The 22,859-nt window shown below is 50.1% G+C and overlaps 1 protein-coding gene across 6 annotated transcripts in view; it reads right to left on the reverse strand.

Annotated features, from left to right (window-relative positions):
• Window positions 1-22,859, reverse strand: part of ZFHX3 (zinc finger homeobox 3) — a 244,097-nt gene that overhangs the window by 40,149 nt on the left and 181,089 nt on the right. For all 6 annotated transcript variants that reach the window (XR_012374614.1, XM_073880062.1, XM_073880064.1 and 3 more), the window contains one exon: window positions 5,646-5,753. Coding sequence is in view for 5 of the 6 variants with exons in the window: in XM_073880062.1 (XP_073736163.1) it covers window positions 5,646-5,753 (108 nt within the window). In the remaining variant the exon portion in view is untranslated. The remainder of the gene's footprint in view (window positions 1-5,645; window positions 5,754-22,859) is intronic.

Consider the following 22,859-nt stretch of genomic DNA (forward strand, 5'->3'; position numbering starts at 1 on the left):
AATGATTTCTGAAGAGGTATGGTGGTAGCACTAAACAGCCTGGTTTTCAGCCAAAAACAGAGCTGGGATGGGGAGCCACTCAAAGGCGCCCACACCAATCTCCAGGAGCTCCTCCCCTGATGTCCTCATCACACGGAGCTCTGACAACACAGGACCAGGTGAGAGAGCATGTGGAGCTCTGATACCGCGCCAAGAAAGGCGGCCTTGGACTGTCCCGCCCTCATGAAAAAAGCTGAAGGGGCCTCTCTGAACTCTCGATGCAGGCTCCTGACCCATGCCATCTCACCTGGTGGGAGACTAGGGGAATCCTGGCAAGTTACCAGCATTCCAACTTTAGAAATTATTATTCCCCAAGATGCTCCTGTACAGGTATTCCTCCCCAAATTCTATTTTTTAAGGAATCCCAGAACTGTTTAGTCCAAACCTGCCATTCTACAGATTTTGAAACTGAGGACCGGAGACCTGAGGTTGTGGAGCTTGTCTGGTCAGCAGAACGAGGCCTCGAGCCGGGGGCTTCAGACTCCTAAGCAGGCCAATGCTTCTCGAGACCCAGAATGCTCCCTCTCCGCATACAGTCTTTTGTCTTAATGGACTCAATTTGGAGGAAAAAAAAGGGGGGGGTATTTTTTCATCCCCTTTCCATTCTCTGTCACAGATCACACTTCAGGCACTAGTCCCCATACAATGAAATCCCTATTTACACAAAGCTGTAAACAACAGGGAGACTAGGGGGAGGGCTGGTAATAGATTTCCACCAGGATGTGCCTGACCTGCTTTTTTTCAACCTCAGTAATTAGAAAGGCTATGGGTCTGTAGGAATTATTCATATGCAGCAAGAGCCGTACACTATACATTTATGTTAAACATGTCAAACCCGATTGAAATCATGCCTGCCAGCACCATACCCCATAAACACACTTTTCCCCTCACAGTCGCCCAGACCTTGCCGGCCCATTAATACCGCCTTTTAATAGCAATCTTCCATAGATTCAAATCAGGGACACTCCACTGCACTAATTGCTCTGTGTTAGGTGAGCATCATGAATTTAAGAAAAAAAAAAATTAAAATAAAATCCCTTCAGGCCATTCTCCTAGAAAAACAACACTCAAACTACAATTCTAACTCAAAATTTTCCAAAAATACAGATAGAGACGTCAATTAAGGATTTTGGAAGCATTATCATGTTGGTATTTTCAGTTGGGCTATGGGCCCATCTTTGTGTTTTCAAGCACCAACACCCCCTGGTCATCTTGTCTCAAATTAGCTTAACTAGACCCAGTTTAGTGCTCTGTGGCTGGAAACCATGGCGGCTACAGGATTTAAATAACCATCTTGCTATGATTCTTTGCCAAGAGTTCAATTTTTTCCCCTAATTATTGGTGATAAAGCATCACATTAATTGTATATCACTTAATTTATAGCAATTAACAGTTGATTGGATAATCACTGCATTAATTATTGTTCAGTTGCCGACACTGGGGCCTCTTCAATCTAGAACACACACTTTTAAATCCACACAGCTAAAAGAGAACGAGGGATCGTTTTCATGTTTCAAAAGAGAAAACCACAAAGTTGGACGGTGGAAATTGCTGTGCATTAGGAAAGAGACTGAGCTTCAAAGAACCCTCCTGCACCCTCCGTTGGCCCACAAGAGTGCATCACACTCACCCCGAAGAGGTGGGATGGCTGAAGGGTTTATCAAGGGCCACCACGTGCCATCATGGAGCCCTCAAGAGCCCTCATCATGGAACCCAGTGTGTGGTGGCAGGTGTCATCCATCCATGTTTTACAGATGAGATGTCCGAGGCTTTGGGAGGCCAAGGCCATCTGCTGAGTGGTCTGCTTCACCGACCTGCTTTCAGACTGAGCAAAACGTGGACCTACTACGAGGTAAACTCACGGTGGACCATCTCACTGGCTGTCATGCTCCTGTCACTGCTGTACCACTTTGGGAGAATGCTACTCGCCACACTTAGAACAGAGGTGAAAGAAAGATCTAATGACTCTGCTGAAAAATCGCATTCCTGGAGAAGTGGGACACTGTACCGGTACAAGCTCAGGCTCCGTCCTAAGCAGCAGGGCTCCTCAACAAACCTGAACCTCGCTGCATGCCTTTTTGGCAACCTGCACGAGCTCAGCCGTCCCGGGCTCAGTTTGCTTCTCTGCGGGGGGGGGGGGGGGGGGGGGGGGGGGGGGGGGGGGTCACTTACAGCACCTGCCTCACAGAGTGAGGGGTAGGAACCCAATGAAATAACGTGGGTAAAGCAGAGATTCCCAACTCTCTTTCATATCGCGGCGCACACAGAAAACAGTGGCAAGTGAGTACAGGCAGATGAAACTGCAACGGACCCCGGCTTCAGCAGCCCCCCTTCCCCTGGCCACCCACCCCGCCCCCCGCCTCCTGGGCCAACTCAAGGGCTGTACAGATCAGTCCCTGTGCACCTGTGAGCCGTTCCTGGCACGCCTGCTGGGAAGCACAGGTGTGGCGCACTAGAATGGTGCCTGGCACCCAGTTAGAGCAGCTGGGAGGCACCCTTTCAAGGGTAGTGTTGCTCCTTCTGAGTATCTAGAGCTGCGCTGTCCAGATTTAAAGAGCCACATTTCAATTCATTACAATGAAATACAATTGAAAATTCGGTTCCTCAGTAGTACCAGCCATGCTTGAAGGGTTTAAGAGCCACCACGGCTAGTAGTCCCTACTATACTGCACAGGGCGGAACATCTTCATCAGCCCAGGAAGCTCCATGGGATGGCACTGATCTACAGCAACGCTGTTCTGAGGACTACAGCTCTTCCTGAAAGCCCGGGGGAGTGCTCCGTTCCCAGAGTGACAGTCCCTACTGTCATCTCATGGAACGTGGGATCAGTGGAACCCTGCCCAGTGCCCTGCACGTGGGAGCGACCCAGCCCCGGACCGTGGGATGGATGCTGCTGGGATTCAAAGCACCATCTTGCCTGCCCCACTGCCACTTGAGGTCAAACACCTGACACCTCCATAAAGGAAGCCCAAAGACGGTGGCCAATGGACACCGAAATGGACACCAGGTTCTCTTCCAACATAAAAATAAATGACTAAAAATTTTTAGTAAAGATTATCCATTCCTGCACAAACCCCAAACTACATAATCAATAGCCGAGAAAATGCCAATTATCCAGGCTCATTTGAAATATTATTAATCCGCACCGTGAGCGGCCACTAATCAACGGTACAAATTGTGAAATCACTATTTATTTATTTGCTGGGAGGAAGCACTCCCCATCACATTTAATCAGAAAGGAACAGCTCAATTTAGGGCATAAATGGAACAAACGCAGATTTTTTTTTTATATAAAATAGTAAGGATCCCAAAGAAAGCCGCGAAGAGGTTGCTGCCACCTGTTATCGATTCCAAGATCAAATCGGCTCAAGTGCCTTAATAAAGCCTGTCATTACACACTCAGACAACATAGACGAAATTATGCTTCGGGTCAAAAGAGGATCATTTGCAGGAGTCAGCAAAGAACTTCCCCTTCTCTCTTTACTACTATCCGACTAAGGGGCACCTCTGAGTTACTCGTCCACGGTCTCGCTCTCTCTCTCCTCTGTCTTCTGGACATAAAGTAGTCTGCTGCTTGAACGAACGAATGAGTGAACAAACGAATGAGAATGCGGGGCTTTATGAGAGACGCTCATTTTTACGGCGCTCCCGGTTGCCTGGCACAGGAGGAATTTCGCAAATGGCAGTCATGTCGTGTCACTGACTCAGTGTCCTCAGCACGCAGAATGCAGGCACCGCCCACACAGACTGTCGACATGATGCAGTAAGCTCTTACGTGCTGTTCTCCCTCCGCTTCTCGAAATTCCTCAAAGCCACAAGCTGCCTGGCGACAGTTTCACCTTCACAGGAAAGGACCCGAAGAGAAACTGCTACTAGTTTTCCTCATCTTATTTAACCAAATTATTAAAACAACAAAAACCTCCCTAAGGCAGAGCTTCCTATATGCCAGGCACTGTTCTAGGATTCCCATATTCAAATAATCCTCACAGCGATCCTCTGAAAGTAGGTACTACTTTTAATCCCCATCTCAGGTGAGAAACGGAGGCACAGAAAGGTGAAGCCACAGGTTCACAAACTGTGAAAACGAAGGACAGATGGCCTGGAAGGTTACTCGGCCTTCCGACAGTGTGCGTGAAAACCTCTTCCCCAGGTCACCGCTGTCTGCAAAGTCTGTGTACAGCAGAAAGCCGGGTCTCGGTCGGTGATCCTCCCCGGTGCAGAAGGCCTCTGAGGAGAGACATCTGTGCCCTACCTCCTGGCCCGCCCTTGCAACCCTTCCCGGGGTGCTCGGCCCCATCCCTCAGTGTCTCTCAAGCGCGGGCCTCTGGCCACCACAGTTCCAAAGGGGACGGTTTCGTTCGCTCAACTGCCGTGACACTCTGTCTCTGTGTCCCAGGAAACACTGAACAGGGCCTACTCCGCCCCAGCCCTCCTGAAATTTGGAAGCTGTTAAGCTGCCTCTTGAATTTCTCTTTTACAGACTGAATAGCCCCAATTTCTTCAGCCTCTTTTCAGAGGCAATATTTCTCAGCCTTCAGTGATTTTCATTGCTCTCTCCTGGCCTCTCTCCAAGATTCTGTATCTTGTTTAAATAGTGAAGGCCAACACTGAACATGATTTAAGAACAGTCGTGCCTGGAAAAGTAACAAAGGCCCAACCAATACAGACTCCAGAAGGTAAATATTTTCTCGAAAAAACACAAAGTATTACAGTATTAATAATGGAAGGCAGTAAGAATTAGGTTGACCAAATAAAATAATTTCTGTTGCTTGTCATATCATTTCCTCTAATAACTGTGGTGGTTTCTGGGAGACTTATCTGTCCTGAGAAGTCTTCTCAGAAACAACTTTGCTCCTCTCCTCCACAAGGCCTAAACATTTCCTCTCAGGCTCAGCTCTTCTTTCCTCCAATATAGCGATCCTATCATCACAAGAGATGCCTGTTGCCCTTCTCACAACACCAAGTTTTCCAGAAAGAGCACTTCCTTCCCTGACTTCTGCTTCTTCTGATTTCGGTAACACGTCCTTCTGCCTGGCTTCACTGCCTGCCCGATTTTGGGTGCACTTCAGGGTGTGGGCGCTCACCCTGGAGGCAAGGTAGGAGACACGATGTGCAGAACAAAGCCCCCCCTTCACTGCTGACGGCTTGGAGATCCAGGGGTGACCCCAGTCAAGGTGTACAGGGCAAACCCCTCCACTGGGCCTCAGGGGGAAGGGCCTAGATGACTGGACCTTCAACGGAGGAAGACTCACATCAAGGGCGATGCACGCCAGGGAGGAGCCATGGAAGAAACGTGACCTCACCAACACAGAAGCCCCTGGCATAGGGCCAGACACCTGGATGCTCCATAAACAAGCTGGTCTGGGGGCCATTTAGGAAACACTTCAGAAATTCTTTAATATAACCTAAGAGGAGGAGAATGAAGCAGACCACTCAAAAAAGCAAAACCCATATCCTTCTCCCGCTGCACAGAACCGACAGTTTTTCGGGGGAGATGAAGGATGCATCTTCTCCCTGACTTGTTGGCCTCACGCTTCCAGGGGAGAAATGTCGGGGGCTCGGGAGCCACACACACACACACGCACACACATACACACACACACTACCTGTCCACTTGCTCTGGTCCTTCTCGCCTCCACTCTCCTGGTCTTTAGCAAGCTCCTCTGGATCAGCAGCCGCGTCACTGGGCCCTTCAACATCTTCAATGGCTTCTTCTGAAAGAGAAGGAAAACAGAATGTCAAGGATCAAAAGTGGACAGAAGATGAAGGACTCTCGGCTCCTACTCCAAAGAATTACAGAGCACAACACAGAGATGCCAGTGATTGTCCCTCGTGTCTTCACCGTAGCCCCCAAAAGGCTGACTGTACTTCGGCTGTGCCGAGGTCTAGGTAAGCAGCGGGGCCTTCCCGTCCCCACTCACTGGTAGGAGACTGACTCGTTTTAGACTTGTGGATATTACGTATCTCCAGATGGATTCTGAATGCCTCATTTGAGCTTTTAATATTGGAAAGCCAGTCCTGTTGAAGAAATAACTCCATCTAAATTCCTGAAGTTGCATACAAGTCTTTTGCACTTGAAAATGCAAGAAAGGAGCCACATGTCGTCTCTTGCCTAGCCCCAACCCCAGCGCGTCCTGGATTTGAATCACACCAGACCCTGTCGCTGACCCTTCAGAGGCCTTGCAGTGCGGGTGCATGTGCCAGACCGCGGCGGGAGGTGTTGTTGGTTTTCTGTTTGTTTGGTTTTTAACAGTCACTCACAGTCTGAAGGATCACAGAATATTAGTGATAGGATTTCATTAATGTGAAGAGTTCTAGAAAACAAACAACATCTGTACAAACAACATCTGTAGGCCTGCCAGGCGTCAGTGGCGAGAAGCTAGATTTGTAGAGAAAGGGAAAAAAAATGTGCAAGAGAATCATGTATTTTCCTTTTGAAGTCAGTCCATTCTTTACCCATCACTGGTTTAAAACTAGCCATGGAAATTCTCTCCACCTCAACATATAATGCTTTGGGTGAAGACAAAGAATGGTCATTTCCAACATGAGGCTACTCCTGCAATAAAACTCCACCTGCCCATGTGGGAAGGAAGAGGCTAAGATGCCCTATCGATGCTGAGGGAAAGGAGGTGAGACATTTCTCTTCTGCTCCCCTTGCACTCTGGATCATTATCCAAAACGCTCATTAAGGATGGGTTAAATGAATGAATAAGGGAGGCTAACCGAGGTGGGTTAATGATGACATTATTCGCAGACTTTGAAGAGTACACCTTCCTGGGATGAGAACCTGGCTGCGCACGTCCATCACCCGAGGCTGGAACCAGCCCGGATGCGTGGGGACCAGGTATTAGATTCCGGGCTCTGACCAATGTCACCCTAGGTCTCTGGATCCACTATCCTACCTTTCAATGTTTCAAGGTGTTACCCTCCCCAACCCTGCAGAAAATAGCTTCTAAATTTCAACACACAAAAGAAGTAAAAGGAGTTCAGAATAAAATGACCTCAGAGGGTTTACAAAACTCTTGAGGAAGAAAGTATCTACTTAAGAGTCCGATTTTCCTAATTCTTCCCAAAAAGACAATGGCAGTCCAAAGACTGGAAAACTGAACTTGGGGTCGGGGAACATTCTTCATTCCCTCCAACAGGGGATTTATGAGGCAGTCATGGGGAACACAGATAAAATAAGAGCATGCTTATTTTCACCTCCAAGTAAGAGGGAAGGAAGGAACCCCACTTCTGATCTCTGTATCTCCCTTTTGTCTCACTGCACAGTAAAGTTAACAGCAAGTCTCCCCATACCCATCCTCAGTTCTGAGAAAAATCAGGCAACCATGGTTTAAGGTCAATCTGATATACGGTGCCATATGAACACCATACATCATTGAGTAGAGAAAAAATGTTATATACAAATGTTAGTCGAGAATAACATGTGAGTTACACAGTATGATGTAGGCACAGTCTTCATTATGTCCAGGATGTTCAATGCACATTTTTTACACTTTTGATAAAACTGTTCAACACTGTAATTATAAAATTCATCTTTGAATGGTGATACCAGAATTCAGTCAATCAATATTAAATTGGGCCTACCCGAAAAAATGAGGGCCCTTAAAATATAATCCTTTGCCCCCGTACATGCTGCGACACAAACTATCTGTAGTGGTGTAGGTATTAATCAAATTTGATTATGCAGAGATGGATGAATGGCTCCACCTCTCTCTCTCTCTCTCTCTCTCTCTCTCACACACACACACACACACACGGTCCCCTTAGATGGAGAGAGTCTGTCACGTACAAAACAGACAAGACCCTGCTGTGAACAGTGTCTGGGGTGCTGCCCTGCAGAGGAGGGAAAGGACTGACCCCCTGGGAGGCCACCCCCAAGGCCAGCACCGCTCTCCTCCACATCACGTGGGCTGCAGAGCTGAGAACTCACAGTCACTCTGGCAGTGACCCCAGTTCTCTGAGCCTTTCCAAACAAATCTTATTCAGAAGATACAGAGTGTGAAGAATAAGTACATCGTGGATATGAGGAGCAAGGAAAACCGCACAGTGCTTTGTGAATATTCTTGGAGCCCTCATTCCCTCCCTGCCCTACTACAAGCAGAACAGTGAAGGCAGCTGAGGAGTTCCAAAGAGAGGATGGAGGACAGAGGTGAATTCAGGAACTTGTGGTGTTTCTCACCCCCCCACCCGCTTTTCTTCTTTATTTTTACGATTTAAATATCAAATCCTCTTCTTTTTCAGTTCCCAGGTTTAATGTTATCATTTGTCACTCACTCACTAAAAGGCTGTTATATGCTTGGTGGGAGAAGGAACAATCAGGAAACTCCTGGACAGCTTCCTTCACAAGGGGATCAGAGTCCTCACCCCCAACTAAAAACCGGGTCTCCTTCAGCCGGGCAGGCACTTCCCTGCAGTTCCATCTATGACCTAGAGGTGTCGCCCTCTGCATGGCGAGGCCTGGAAGGGCAGCACGCTGCGGAAGCAGACACTGTCTGGGCCGCCCAACCTGAGCATGTGGAAATAATACACGTCTTCAAGTGAACTGTCTGGTCCCGGGGAAATAAAATAGGACATTCATAAGCAGTTACACCATCTGTCTTTATACCATCATCATCAACAGCAAGAGGAAAAATAGCTCTTTAAAATGGATGAAAGCCCAGGCTGACAGTAACCAGAAAACTGTGAGCCCTGAATACCAATAAAGGTAGAGAAATGATGAAAAAACAGAGATACAAACTATGAATTTGTCTGGATGGCTCAGACCCACAGTGCTTTGCAGGCGGCCCATGTTTAATGGGTCTCCAAAGCCTAAAGAAACCCCCACTCACTAAGACCCAGGCCTCGGGCCCCCAAGGAAGGGTCTGGTGTCCCTGCATGGGAACACAATGTGGGGACCCGGGGAGCAACAGCGTCCACACAGTCTGAGCTCCTGGGGCTGGTTATCTAGCCCTTGCTCCCCTTAGGGATGTATATCTGACACCCACGTGCCGTTCGAACAAGGAGTGGGGGAGGGCAGTTTCCCCCAGATCACAGATTGCATTTTCCACCCGTGAAGTCAGTGGCAACTGGCCGGGGTCATTACGGAAGTCGATTGTTTTCCCCCCTAAATAATATCAGCTACTGACAGATGGTGGGAACCAGTGAAGACTTGACGGATCAATGATCTGGTTTTATCTGGAAAATCCTGTCTTTCCCTCAGTTGGCGAAGTTGTTTCCCTTCCCTAAGACACACAGCAGTCGCTGTGCCACTTTGAAGACTGAAACGGACAAATCAAAACCATCTATTCCCCAGGAGTTTAGTACTATTTCAGAACCAAGCAGAACACACCAGGCATGTTTTCTCAAGGGCAAAGCCCGGGCCGATGTGAGGAGGTCATCTCAGCTCCTTACGCCCTGCCTGTTCCTGGCAGGGGGCAGCAGGCCCAGCACAAGCCAGGTAAGAATGTCTGCTTTTTAGAAGACTCCAGAGAAGCTGCCTCCACAACCTCTACAGCAGAAGCCAACTTTGATGGGTACATCCCAAGGGGGCCCTCAAACGAGGGCACCCCTCCTATTTGAATGTATTTTCACGTTAAAGGGCTAGGGAACCAGAAGCAAATCTTGAATGACTGTGAGGTCTTCCTGGTATCCCTTCTGCCTTCAACCTCCACATAAAACAGTGGCCACAGGTCTTTAAAAAAAATCGATTTCCATCCCTGCCTCCTTTTCACAACGGCTTCTCCCAGACAGCACTTACTAGCACTCAGGCCAAACCCAGCCTGCTCACGCCTGTCTCCTGGCTGAGCACACGGCCCCCAGGTGCAAGGATTTCAAAGGGAAGGGTTCCTGGGGCACCTTAGGTTTTTGAGGTGATGATACCATGGCTGCAGAAAATTTCCCTTCACTCGGGGTGGTTTTGCTCACCACAAACGCAAACTGCTCTCTGAACATACCTTACACTTAGCATGTTGGCGAAGGTGACTGCATGATTCCCCAACGTGTGGTAGATCGGCTCCCGAAGGAGGTGTGCGTGCCAACTGGCAGCCCCGTGGTGATGTGCGACCATTTCATGAACAACCTGGAAACTGGTGTGTGAGAGGAGCCCCGGGCAGAGGCGAGAACGGAGGTGGCGTCATGGTCAAGTCGGCGCTCACCGCCACCACACACATCTCCCCAATGCGTTACCCAAGAAAACGTGCCGGGTGGGGTGCCAGAAACACAATCCTGCTCACCCCGTACCTGGGGTACCTGGGGCCGAGGGCCACACCCACAGGGTGTCCTTCACAAACTGCTCTTGGACTCGAAGGAAGGGGAGTCAGTCAACGACTGGAGACGAGGCCCTCCGTTCCCAACTCTTCACAGGAGGACGGAGATCGATTCGAACCTTCCCTCAAGCCCAACAAAGCCCCTGGAGTGCCTCGATGTGACAGAAATTTGGAAATTCTCCTAAGAATCAGGGTGTCTGTACCCAAGGCTCTCGGGCGATCGTGTTACTTAAATAATACAACGATCCGGGATCCCTGAAGAACGAAATTGTTTTTTCCTTTTTCTTTGGGGTGAGCCGTATTTGGGGGGGGGAATAAAGTGCGTTCGCCTGTCGGCAGGCTCAAGAACTGAGAAACATTAGCTGTCATGAACCACAATCAAATCGGGTTTGAAATATTTAGCAGTGGCTTGGAAAATGCGGTGGTGCGGCTCTGACAGGCGAGATGTGCACAGACACCCACTTTCCATTATAATGGAAATATCAGGCCTGTTCTGAATATGTATAACCCAGAAAAATGTATTGATTTTTCATTCGGCATTAAAAAAAATGAAATAGCCTGCAGCTGTCAAAAGCCTTTTGTTAAAAGCTCATCTTTCCTGGAATGAGGTTTACCAGAAACAAGTTTTAATTGTATATAGGACCTCTTCTTTGAAAACAAAATAACCAATCAGCCTACTTTGAAGATAGGGTTAAAGCTTTTCCGTTCCCCATTTTCAGCCTAATTAACCAAGGACAACCACAGCAGCAAGTGAGAAAGGCCTGCAACATCAGGCCCATCAGGAGTATCACGGGAGGTGGCGGCCCCCTACGCGGGGTGTCTTGGTGGGTAGCGGGTGGGACTCCATGATTGTGTCCTGTCTTCCTGCCCCTCTAAGTCCCGTGCAGGCACTACACTCTGTGGCCATAGACTTAGGGTAGGACACTGTGGCCAACCTGCTGTCCTTCTGAAACGTTGGTTGGCACAACTGGAAAACAAGGGCGGAACACTCCAGTGTGCCCAATCCCGCTGGCCTTTGGTTATCCATAGGAAATCTCTCACGGCTGTGCCTCTTCTATGGAATATGCATGCTTTATTTTTGCAAATACAGGTCAAATCATTTCCCACCGTACAAAAGATGACTCTTAAGGCCTAGACCACTTGCTTCTACTAAGATCCAGTGTGTTAAAATTCTGCTATAACAGAAACTTGTAACAGGATATGATGGACAATGCTGACAGACAGATAGCCCTGTTGCTCCCAGCTCTTCAACCCTAGTCTTGTCTCCCCTCTTCAAGCCAGGGAGGAAGAGGTAAATGGTAGCGATGCTTGTGACTAACTATGCCGTTCCCCAGCCCTGACACTTTGGCAAGTATGATTTCACTGAATGATGACCACAGGTCTGACCGGTGGGGGACTCTCCGTGTGCCCTGGGCTTCTTCCTAACTGCAGAGTAACCTCCAGATCCAGGATGCGATAATCCATTCTACAACATCCCCAAACACACTCTCTCAAACATTTACTCCAGGGTTTTACTCCAGTGGTGTCTCTTGCCAGCCCTGGCCATATGGCCGGAGACTACATGAGACATAGCTTCGAGCAATTAGGTTTTCTGGTCGACAATACCGCAGTCCCAGAAATTTTCCCTTAAATGAAGGTGGCTTGGCTTACCACAAATGCGTAGCGTTCTCTTAAGACACTTTACACTTAGCATCTTGGTGAAGGTGACTGCATGTTTTCATGCCGACACACGGAACGGGAAACTTAAAATCTCCCTTGAAAGTTCCTTGTGGGTAATCACATGAATATTACTTTAACTTCAGGCAAAACTGGTCCATTCTACTTTCTACATCTTAACAGGGTAGAGATTAATTGAGGGAAATGCCAAATCACAGGATGAACGGTCCAGGAATCCAAACTGACGCTGGCCAGGGGAACATTCTGAAATACAACTATCCCAGTGTACACAGGAAACCTTAAAGGGGCAAAGAATGAGGGGGTGGGGTGTGTGTGTGAGGGGCGTGAAGCAGGAAGGGGCTCCAAGGCTGCAAGCCTGGAGCACTCATTTAATTCATCAGAAGTGTAATACTCTCCCGCCTTCTCAGGATAAGACACCATTTCTCTCCCAACAGACATGAGGACAGACAGGGAGGACAGGCAGGCTGGCCCCCTGCACTCCTGCTAGCCCAGGTCCTTCCGAAGTCCCTCTCTTGCACGGGATCTACGGAACAGAGCCCGGGGGAGGCAGAGGGAGGCCTCCCCTCCAGGTGGCCCCGGTCTTCAGTCCTGTCCATTTTCTTACCAACCTAAGCTCCATGCCAGGCCGGGCCAGCCAGCCAAGGCCCCCTCTCTACCAGCTGGGGAAAACCGTCCGGGGGGTGGGGGGGGGGGGGTCGGGCCCGGTGCCGTGGCAGGGAATTTCCCCACCCTGGTCACCTCTCAAAAAATAATGTGGCCAAGGTGCTAACCAGTTGTTTCAAACAAAACCGCCTTGTCGAAGGTGATGTTTCTACACGTGGATTTCAGTCCTCCAAGGGAAAAGGGGGCGGGGAGCAGGAGAGGAAGTGAGGGACGCGCTTGGCTGGAGACACACTTCCTTCCTCTAGGGATGAGCTCTCGTGCACTCGGATCCTTTAAGGGATCATTTTACCACAAGACATCTTCTGACCACTAGGTGTTCATTTACCAAATACACCTGGGGCCACAGTGCCTGGAGGTTCTGGACAGAGCCTGAAGAGGTGGTGGAGGCCTGCCAGCCCTCGCAGGGGGCCTTTGGGAAAAGCTCTGAAGGAAAACGCAGCACTGAAGGACCTCGGCCTCCTCGCTGCCTCCACCCTGACCTCGTTTCCCGGCCCCCACCCCGGCGACCCTGCCTTTTGGCACCAGGCTTCAAGAATCAACACGCCGAAGGCAACTCCGGGTATTATTAAAATGAATAATTGGAGAATAGAGACCATTTATGCTTTTGTATATTTGAAGATCGTGCCACTGTTTATAGAAACAAGAAAAATGGGGATCGTGTGGCAGGAGGGAGCCTGGGAAGGCTGGGCGTGCGGCAGCCTGCGTGCGCAGCCCCTGCTGGGTGAAGCCAGGTCGGCCTCGACAAGAACACGAGCCTGGTGGGGGAGTCTCTCCCTTTGCTTTGTACTTATCGTCACCTCTGCCTTGCGCATCGACGGGAGGGAGCATCTTATGGGTCCAAAGTGGCCACGGCCTGTGGAGGTCTCCCGGAGAAAACATCCCCTCCCGGGGCTGCCCTCCCGAGCGGACAGCACGGAGCGCCCGAGCGCCCGCTGCAAACTGCTCTTGTTGTGCGGGGAGGGACGGGCCCTGCCATCTTCCGTCTCCTGGGCAAGGCCGCTTGGTCCATCTCAACAGTCTGTCAAAACAGCGCTAAAATTACAGGGGTGGGTGGGGGTCAGGGGAGGAGAGAAAGGGAGGAACCGCCTAGAGCCAGGATTGCAACAAGTTCCATTTATCTGTGTTCTTAGCAAAAGCACCTGGGCTGCCCCCTGCAGAAATGCAGAAAGGATGAAAGCAAATGTGCGGTGACAAAGCACAGGGAACTAAATATGTCCGCTGACTCGCCTGGTGGCTGTTCACAGGAAGAGTTGGCGTGCGTGCTCGCTCTCTCTCTCTCTTTAAATAACCGAAAGATGTGAGTTCCAGTGTGTACAACACAAACCCAACCCTGAGACGGTGTCGGAATCCACACCGAACAAGAAACCCAGCTCTGTCCCAGAACTCCGAAGGAGCCTGAATCCAGCAGGGATTAGCTCCCTCGGATTTCCACAGAGCCACGACTGCTGCTCTGCTCTCACACATGAAATGTAAAAAGGCAAATTCCCCGAGCATGTTTGTAGCGGAGCGTGATGTGATTGTGTTGTCATTTATGGGAAATAATCGCAGACCCATCTCTCCCCGTCCCCCCCCCCCATTTTCCAGTCCAAATAACCATGAAAAATTACACTTCAATGTCAGGGCGACGACAAAGGAGGCGCGCTCTCTGGGAGCTCAGCGGATTTGCAGGGGTTTTTCCTTTCTTTGGACAAAAACTACCTTCAATTGTACTTCATTTAAAACGTGATCTAACAAATGCATTTTGACAAGTTCCTTTCTCTTTTGCTCCTTTCTTTCAAACAGTATTTTGCACAGTTTAACCTCACACCAAACTGGAATGTTCTGGAAAGAAGAGGCATGCAAAATAGAAGGCCCTTGAAACCAAGAAGGGTGTTTTATTTCCCCCTCTGGTAAAAACAAAGTAGTGGAGGAAAATAATGATTCTAACTCAATATGCTGCCGCTAACGCATGGAGGAGGGGACAGAGTAAGTCACAGAGTCTTAACAACAGAGTATCTGATGGGTAAAGGTGAGAAAAGCCAAGGTTAGTAGAAAGACAGCCTTGATGGAGGAAGAAGGGGCCTCAAATGTTTGCTCAGTACAACAGAGCATTTCGTGGATTTGGAGGCATCATCTAAGGTGTCTGGAAATATGGTCAGAATTGGGGGTTCATGCCCACATGGGATGAGGAAGAGAAGCCTCTTTGATGGGGTCCCATCTCTCTCCGAGTCCCGCTCCTCTACAGAAAAGGACATTTTCTGCCCAAACAGATCTGCCTGAAAGCTTTTTAACATTCCAGGTGTGAGGCCTAAGCAGTCCCTACAAGCATCTGTCTTTCAGTAACACTCTGCTGGAAATAAACACTGCCAGGCTTCCATGTTTGGAGGGGAGAAGACAGGACAGATAAACACACATGAGTGATAGAAAGAGTGTAAATAAAAAAAAATTTACAGTTTCCATTAAAAAGACTGGTATCATCCTTCTGCATTGAAACTGACTTGGCGTGTCAGGGAGAGAGCTTATGCTTCATGCAAAAAAAAAAAAAAAGACCCTATTTATTTTTAATTGGAAAATGTTGGGAACACATGGGTGAAAAGAGTCGAGCAAAGCCTGTAAGTGTACTTAAGCATCTATATACAAATGAAGGTGTATGGGAAATGAACAGGATGTACCAGAAGTGATATTAGATGGCGGTGATTAGAACCTAATGGGTCTAAGTGAGACCTTGCGGGATGGCTCTCGTAACAGGACGGTCTGCTGCTGAGGGATGCAATCTATACAGGAATGACAGCATGGAACGAAAGGTGGAGGGGAGGCTGTACAGACCCAAGGCCTTTACAACACTGGGGAGACAGGAGGTGACATCGCCCAAGGGAATAGTGGACTGTGTGGGGCGAGGATATGCAAAAAAAAGCAAACTGAAATCAGAGAAACAGGTGAGCATTTTGTGGCTGGCCATCAAAACAGCACCCAACCCAGAAAAATAAAGCCGTAGACTCCAGGAGTCTAAGTCACAGGCTAGAACAAACGAGGGGCTGGAATTCCCAGCCTGTGTGTGGCCTCAGTCTTACGGCCAGTGTCCGAAGGGTCTGGAGCCTATTAAGAAGTCAGCCTTGTCCCTGGGAAGCACTGGGTGCATGCAGAAATAGGCATCCACTCCCACTCGTGGACAGCAGCACCACGGCCTGTCCATGAGCTGCATTTTGCATGATCATCAGCCACTTAGAGGCACAGCTGGTAAAACAAGCTGATTCATAAAAATAAAGCACAAACAAAGGCTGACACTTTCCAAACCTAATCCAGGAAAAAACCATCAGGCCAACTTCGGGCAACACCGCACCCACAAAAGCACCGACTAAGCCTGTTCTCCTTTGGCCAGACCCGCGCATGCATGCAGACGCACGCAGATCCCCGCAGACCTAACGGCACCGGGAACCGCAGAAGCCCATGCCAGAGATACACGTGAACCCTGGAGACTGCCCGGAATGGAGTCTGACACCTCAGGTGCCTACTGCGCGTTCACTGCCTCATGCAAACAGAGAAGAGCCTGCCTCTGCCAGAAGCATTTACGGTCACACCGGAGACATTTAAGGATGTGTCTACACGGGGAAAGTAAAAACCTGGGCCGTTCTCCAAAACCATAGAGTCCCCCAGCACACTTCAGCCTGAAAAACCAGGCGGCAGCAGCAGCGGCATATTTCAGCTGACATTTTTTCCTAGGAAATTGCAAAGAAAGTGAGGCAGGAAGCTGAGGGACTGAGAAAATCCAAAGGTTTATGTTCCAGAGCTTTCCTGCATCCACGTGAGGAAAAGCAGATGGGGCTGCTAAGTTGTCATTTTTAACACGCACCTTGTACAGCTCTTCTGTGCCCAAAGGGAGAGAGAAAATTCTTGGGTCTTCCCCCTCCCTTTGAGAAACTTCCAAAGTTATGTCAGTGGTCGAATACAAAGCCTCTAGATTTTAAAAATCTGGATCCCGTTCAATGAAATGTTCTTTTTCTGGGGTTTGACAGAAGACCACCACCACCAGCACACCTGACCTTTCACGATGATTTTAGCTAAAGCGGCCCATCACCAAATCTCCCAGAGCTACTAACTATGTTTAGGCTCAGCCTCAGGACTGGGTGCACCTACTGGGCCTTTCCCCCTAAGGACAGGCTAGAATCCCCGGAAAGGGAATGCAGTCCATCACATTGGAAGGTGACACCAATGTGACACCGTAATGCATTTTAAGGCACAAAAACAGTCATAATCATCAAGGCAAACAACTCAAGAGAAGAACCTAAATTCTAGACTCTTACCCATAGTCTCTCGTGGTGGGAACATTTGACAACAACACACGAAACCAAAGGGAAAGAAAATGGTGTCAAGACACGAGAAGGTCACTGAGGATCTGGGCAGAAAGTGCAAATTCAGCGACCAAGAGTTGGACAGTCAGGAATAAGGGATCCGTGGCAACTGACAGCACACAGTCCTACTTCACAGAAGTAATTGTGGGGACGCCTGGGTGGCTCAGTCGTTGGGTGTCTGCCTTCGGCTCAGGTCGTGGTCCCAGGGCCCCGGGATCAAGCCCCGCATCGGGCTCCCTGCTCCGCGGGAAGCCTGCTTCTCCCTCTCCCACTCCCCCTGCTTGTGTTCCCTCTCTCACTGTGTCTCTGGCAAATTAAACAAATAAAATCTTAAAAAAAAAAAAAAGAAGTAATGGTGGACATTTACATTCTTCTGCACCAGGAGAAAGGACTAGAAGCTCCCGGAAGGGGATATCTTAGGTCAGAATCCTCCCCAAACTTCCGAAAGCGGACACCTCTTCCTATGGGAATATGGACCCTGGGGCAGAGAGAGAATATGGAAATGAAGACTGCAACAAGTGAAAGGGTTTGCTTCACTTTGTAAGGCCAACATTTATGGCAAGGAAGGGAATAAAGCCAGCCAAGGGTGTGAACAAAAAGTATCCGAAACACAATGCTGTCTTGAAGATGAAATCGCTCAGTGATTAGGAAGAAAAAACGAGAATGAGTTCTCACTTATCAAGCAACAATTTTAAATATCAAAAGGAAGAAGAACGGGGGAAGAGGAGGATTTAGACAGTAACCAATGAGCAACTTTCAAAAAAAACCAAAAACCAAAAAACAACCAAAACCAAAAAAACCGTATCTTTAAATTCAATATAAACGATGGCTGGAAAAAAAAAAGGGGGGCTCAATTTCTGTGTGAAAAGACTCTACGAATTGACTCAACTGCTGGAAGATGCTGGTGACAAGTTGGAAGAACAGAAAACTGGGCTTTTAAGAGAAAGGCACGAGTGAACAGATTTAGGAGGAAGAACTACTGGCCGTTTACAGAAACGTGGTCATCAGAGGGATCTGCCTTTGTTTTGAGGGATTTGAGGGAGCTGACAGCAAGTGCCTCCATTTTCCAGACCAGGAGACTGGGGCCTGGACAGGGATGGGGCTCAAAGCCCACGGGGTCAGGAAATCCATAGGAGGATGAACAGAATGGGCACAAAGACGAGCAAAGAAAGAAGCAAAGGCCCGTGGAAAAGCTGGAAGGCTGAAGCAAATGGATTCCAAGAGTGGAACCATAGTTGTTCAAAGCAGCATCCAGCTTTTCTTTCCATTTTGAGACAAAAGGCATAATAGCAAGGATAAAAATGGGCTCGCCAAGACCGATAACCATCCCCTAAGAACCTAGATATCCATGTGTTTAGGCAAATAGTATCCTGTTAACTTCCTGCCCCGTGGCAACGTGGTACCCGGAATAAAACCATCACATTTAAAGAAAGAACAACCCATAGTTCTCGCACATCCCCCCCACCACCTCGCTCTTTCCTACTCTCTCTCTCTCTCTCTCTCTCTCTCTCTCTCTCTCTCTCTCTCTCTCGTTCCTACTTTGTCCCTCTCTCCCTCCCCTTCCCCTCCCTTCATGCTCTTTCTGGAAGGGGGTTGTCCCAGAACTACTCCTCCCAAATGGCGCAGGGCAGAGACTGTCAGAGATCTTCTGGATCCAGGTTGAGGTCCAAGGGGCTGGTGTGGCCCCGAATCCCTGCCTCGGAGAACTAGCAAAAGCCAAGTAATTGCTTTTTCTCCCTCCGCTAATAAGCTTTTCAGCAGAGGAAGAATTCAGCTTCCTGTAGTCAACAGACCCTTTTTTCCCTGCCTCTCCTCGCTCCAAATAATCTAAAGTGACTGCAATTTCAGTCCTGGCTCTCTAGCATTCAGCTCCACCGGCTGAGGTCAGAGGGTGTCAAGTGAGGGCTCTCCATTTCTTTTCGACTCTGTCTTCACACCACCCATGCTTCTTTGTAACTGAGGCAACCTGCCTCCCCAGCCCAGCCATTATGTGCACCACCAGCCCACGGCACACACGGACTTCAGTCAGGATTCCAGGAAATGTTTTTAAGGCCTAGAAAACACTGGGGGAGGAAAAAAAAAAAATCTCTTTGCTGTAAACAACTGATTAGTAATGACCAACTTCAGATGCTCGGGTGACCTGAGCCACTCATTTCCTGGTTTTGAGAAAATGCATCGCGCTACAACATTTCTGTGTGTGTGGTGGTTAAACCATGTGGCTGGTTGTGTGGTTTTCGGTTAGTTGAATGCAAATGACTCCGGATGCTGAATTTGTTTCTGACGACGTCGCTACACACTCATGGCGCTGGTAGCTTCGAGATGGGCTTCGTGCCTGTGGAACCGGGGGGAGGGGGGGGGGGGGGGGGGGGGGGGGGGGGGGAGGGAAGCGCCCCACCCCCCTCCCCTGCTTCATTTCCCAGATGAATGAAATGGGATTTCAATTAAGAAGGGCGGCACCCGTGCCTTCCCCTCCTGTCTTCATGGAGAGCTAAGGTTGGGGGGGGCACAGGCAGAGTGCGAGGCAAACACACACATGGACAAAGGGAGATGGACTGAGTGAAAGGAAGAACAGGTGTGTGAAGGGACGGAGGGAGGCCCTGCAGGTGCCCGTCCTATGGACAGGATGAATGGAAGCGCACGTCCAAGTGCACGAGGCCGGCTACTGGAAGAGCAGCTCCAAGCGGGGGAAACAGAGGCAGGTCTGCAAAAAGGCTGCTCAGTGGGCCTGCAGCCGATGCCCGTGAGGTTCGGGAAGGGGAGGAGGGAAGGGGAGAAGCATCCAGGGAAGATGTGAACACCTGCACACACACCCGCACCACCACCACACACCCAGAGGAGGTGGACGCTTACTCCTGGCTACAGCCAGGTCTGTGATGGGAATTTATTTCCCTCAATTATGTGCTCTTGTCCCCAGTCTCAGTTCATCAGCACAGTGCAGCCAAGTCAATGAAAGGCTCCATAATGAAGTAATCACATGCATGGGGATGGCCCCGCACCTGCCCGCTGGGCCCTGAATCAAGCTGACATCGGCCCTCCAATCCCTCCCCAACCCCGTGTGCTCCCAGGCTCCTCGTCAGGTCACCCCCATCCTGCCCCAAGAGGCTCTGGCCCGGCTGCCATTTTCTTGACGCCATCACAAATGCCCTGATTGCAAGAGAGGAGGAAGGGACTAGCTCCGTGGGACAGGGCAGTACGAAACGTTCCACCCCTCTCTTTTCTCCTATCTGGGAAATCCTTCACTGCAAGGAGCCTGATCCTAAAAACCCGTACCATGTGCCCAGAAAGACTCCATTTGCTCAAGTCATTGGTATCTAATAATAATAATAGTAATGGGGGAACACAACTGGAGTAGATTTCACAGGTGAGGGAACGGAGGCTCACAGAGGTTACACGAGTGGCAAAGGTCACGCAGCTCAGAGGCAAAAGAGCTGAAGCTAAGGCCCATGCTCTGCACGACCACCTCAAGAGCTGCTGCCTTCTCCCAAGAGAACTTAAACTTCTGCTCACGCCGTCCGTCTGTCCGTCCACCACATGCTCATGGGGCACCTCTTCCAGGCACTGACAACACAGCTGGGAACAAGACAGGAAGACTCCCTACTCTCGAAGGGCAAGAGAGGATGGGGACGTCAGACAGACAAGGTGCTGCCCAACAAATGAACATACTTCAAGTCAGGTGCTGATGGGGGAAGATGATAAAGTAGGGACGGGGGACAAAAGAAATCCCAGGGCTCACTTCCTACTGGCAGCTTAGAGAAGACCTGGAGGAAGCAAGGGCGCGAGCCACAAGGGCCATCTAGGCAGAGAAGAACTGCACATGCAAAGAAAGGCCCGAGGTGGGAGCAGAGAGACAGAGGAGGGCCCCGAGAGGAGTCAGACAGGTCGTGGGGGCGAGTTCCCATGGGCCAGAGGCCCCGCTACCATGCAAGGGACTTCTACGAAAATGAGAACAAGCATCCCCTCTTCTGGGCAGACGTGGCCCCAGACCCCCCACCCTGCTTGGTAAGCCGAACCTGGGACCCCTCCCCTTGGGAGAGAGCTGCATGAGCGAAACCCTGCGCAGCCCCCCACAGTTACACTGCCAGGGCTTTCCAGTACGAGGCTAAGGGACCTCCCCACACATGCGTATGTGTAATATATACGATCTCCTGGAGCCTTCCCCTTTCCCGGGGTGGTGGGCAGAAGCTGACCGTGAGTGCAACAAACACAAAGAGGGGATGGGGAAGCCTGACCATCCTCTGCCACAGGCCGCAGGGCAGCATTGGATGGTGGGGGCACCCATTCAGCAAAGCACCTCCCTAGAGGCTGAAGAGTCCGCACCAGGACTGGGGCGAGGGACGTGAGGCTCACAAGAGCTGTAGCTCCAAGCCACGAATGCCGACCATTCTGCACGTCCCTTCTCTGAAACCGTACTGCCCTTTCACATATGTGCATTTCAACGCACTTTGCAAACTTAATAATCATATAAAGCTACGTGACCCCAGCAAAGCTGCTGTTTCAATGCCAGCTCTTCCCAGCACAAGATCAATCTGGGGTGGGGAGGGCGCTTTGCTTTTCTTAAGTGGGCTGTTGTGGGAAAAGAGTCTGCTCCACTTGCCACAAGGTAACAGGTGTCTCCCCCTAGTGACATGCACGCGCGCGCACACACACATGCATGCTTCCGGCAGCGGCACCACCCCCGCCCCCCCCCCGCTGTCTCGGGGCTAGAGCCAGGTAGCGAGGTACAGGTAGACGGGCATCACCTATCTCCGCAGGCTGCACTGGGCCCCCATCCTCAAACCAGCCATCTCTAAGTACCCTGGGGCATCCAAGACAGAATAAGTGGGCAAGCCCTCGAGTGTTCTGGGTTCTGTTGTTAAACATGAACGGTGAACCCGGAACGCCTATGGAGTAGCTGGTCTGTATGCTGTTTCTCTGGCCAGGAGACCAGAGGAGCTGGATCTTGGCCAGAAGGGAGAGAGAGGGGGGCCCTGCAGAAAACACAAGAAGTCAGAAGGGGACAGGAGTGGCGGGGAGCGGGGGGCAGCCGGAGGAGCCCCTTCTGGGCTTGCTGGGGATCCGCAGGACTGCCCAGAAAGGCAAGGCCAAGAGCCAGACAGGAACAAGAAGGCACCAAGCAGGGGACTGTAGGTGATGAGCGAGGAGGCAAAACCTAGAAAACTGGAAGCTGAGTGGAAGAGGATGCATTAATGGGCCAGACCCATCACGGCTTCGGGCGCACATTAATTCGGGTTTCCGCAGTGACCAGAAGCCTGAGGAGCCACAGTCCCTTCTCCAGTTCATTCCATTCCAATCATCAGGAGAACTGTGTTTTGGGGAAGGGGCCAGGACAGTTATTGGAGCCTTAACTTGGCTGCTGCCTTTTACAGTACACTTCCCAGAATAAACTGCCCCAAGACTTCATCCATCACCAAAAAAGGCAACTGTGAAAACACTCACGGCCGGCCCCTTCCCTCACACCAGCAGTCACCCTCCACTCCGCCGGTGGGGGGCGGGCTGGGGTGGGGAGGGTGGAGGTGGCTTGGCCGGTACTAATTGCTCTTGCGGATGCTGTGCGGTGTGGGGACCATTCCCAGCGATGAGCAGTTAGGAACTTCCCAAATCATTAACCTTTCTCAGAGTGCATTGTACTGGGAGGTGCTCCCTCTGCAGCCTATTCAGGAGCCCTATTGATCTGCAGCACACTCGGTGCCTTCAAAGTTGTTTATGATCAATATGCAAATTGCCCATGGCATTGATCTAGTATTAATTTTCAATTAGGGAATCCACAAGGGGTCTCTGAGGGTCAATACCTAACAATGCAAAGGAAACTCTGCTGAGGAGTCTCGGGCCTGATGCTGATAAAAGCTTCCCTAAGCCTCCTTCTCAATAGTTCCAGGCCCTCGGGGCTGTCACCTTCACTTTG

This window comes from Callorhinus ursinus, unplaced genomic scaffold (genome assembly GCF_003265705.2).
Source record: "Callorhinus ursinus isolate GAN/ISIS: 27379988/994484 unplaced genomic scaffold, GSC_fseal_2.0 scaffold37, whole genome shotgun sequence".
In the NCBI taxonomy this organism is placed as follows: domain Eukaryota; kingdom Metazoa; phylum Chordata; class Mammalia; order Carnivora; family Otariidae; genus Callorhinus; species Callorhinus ursinus.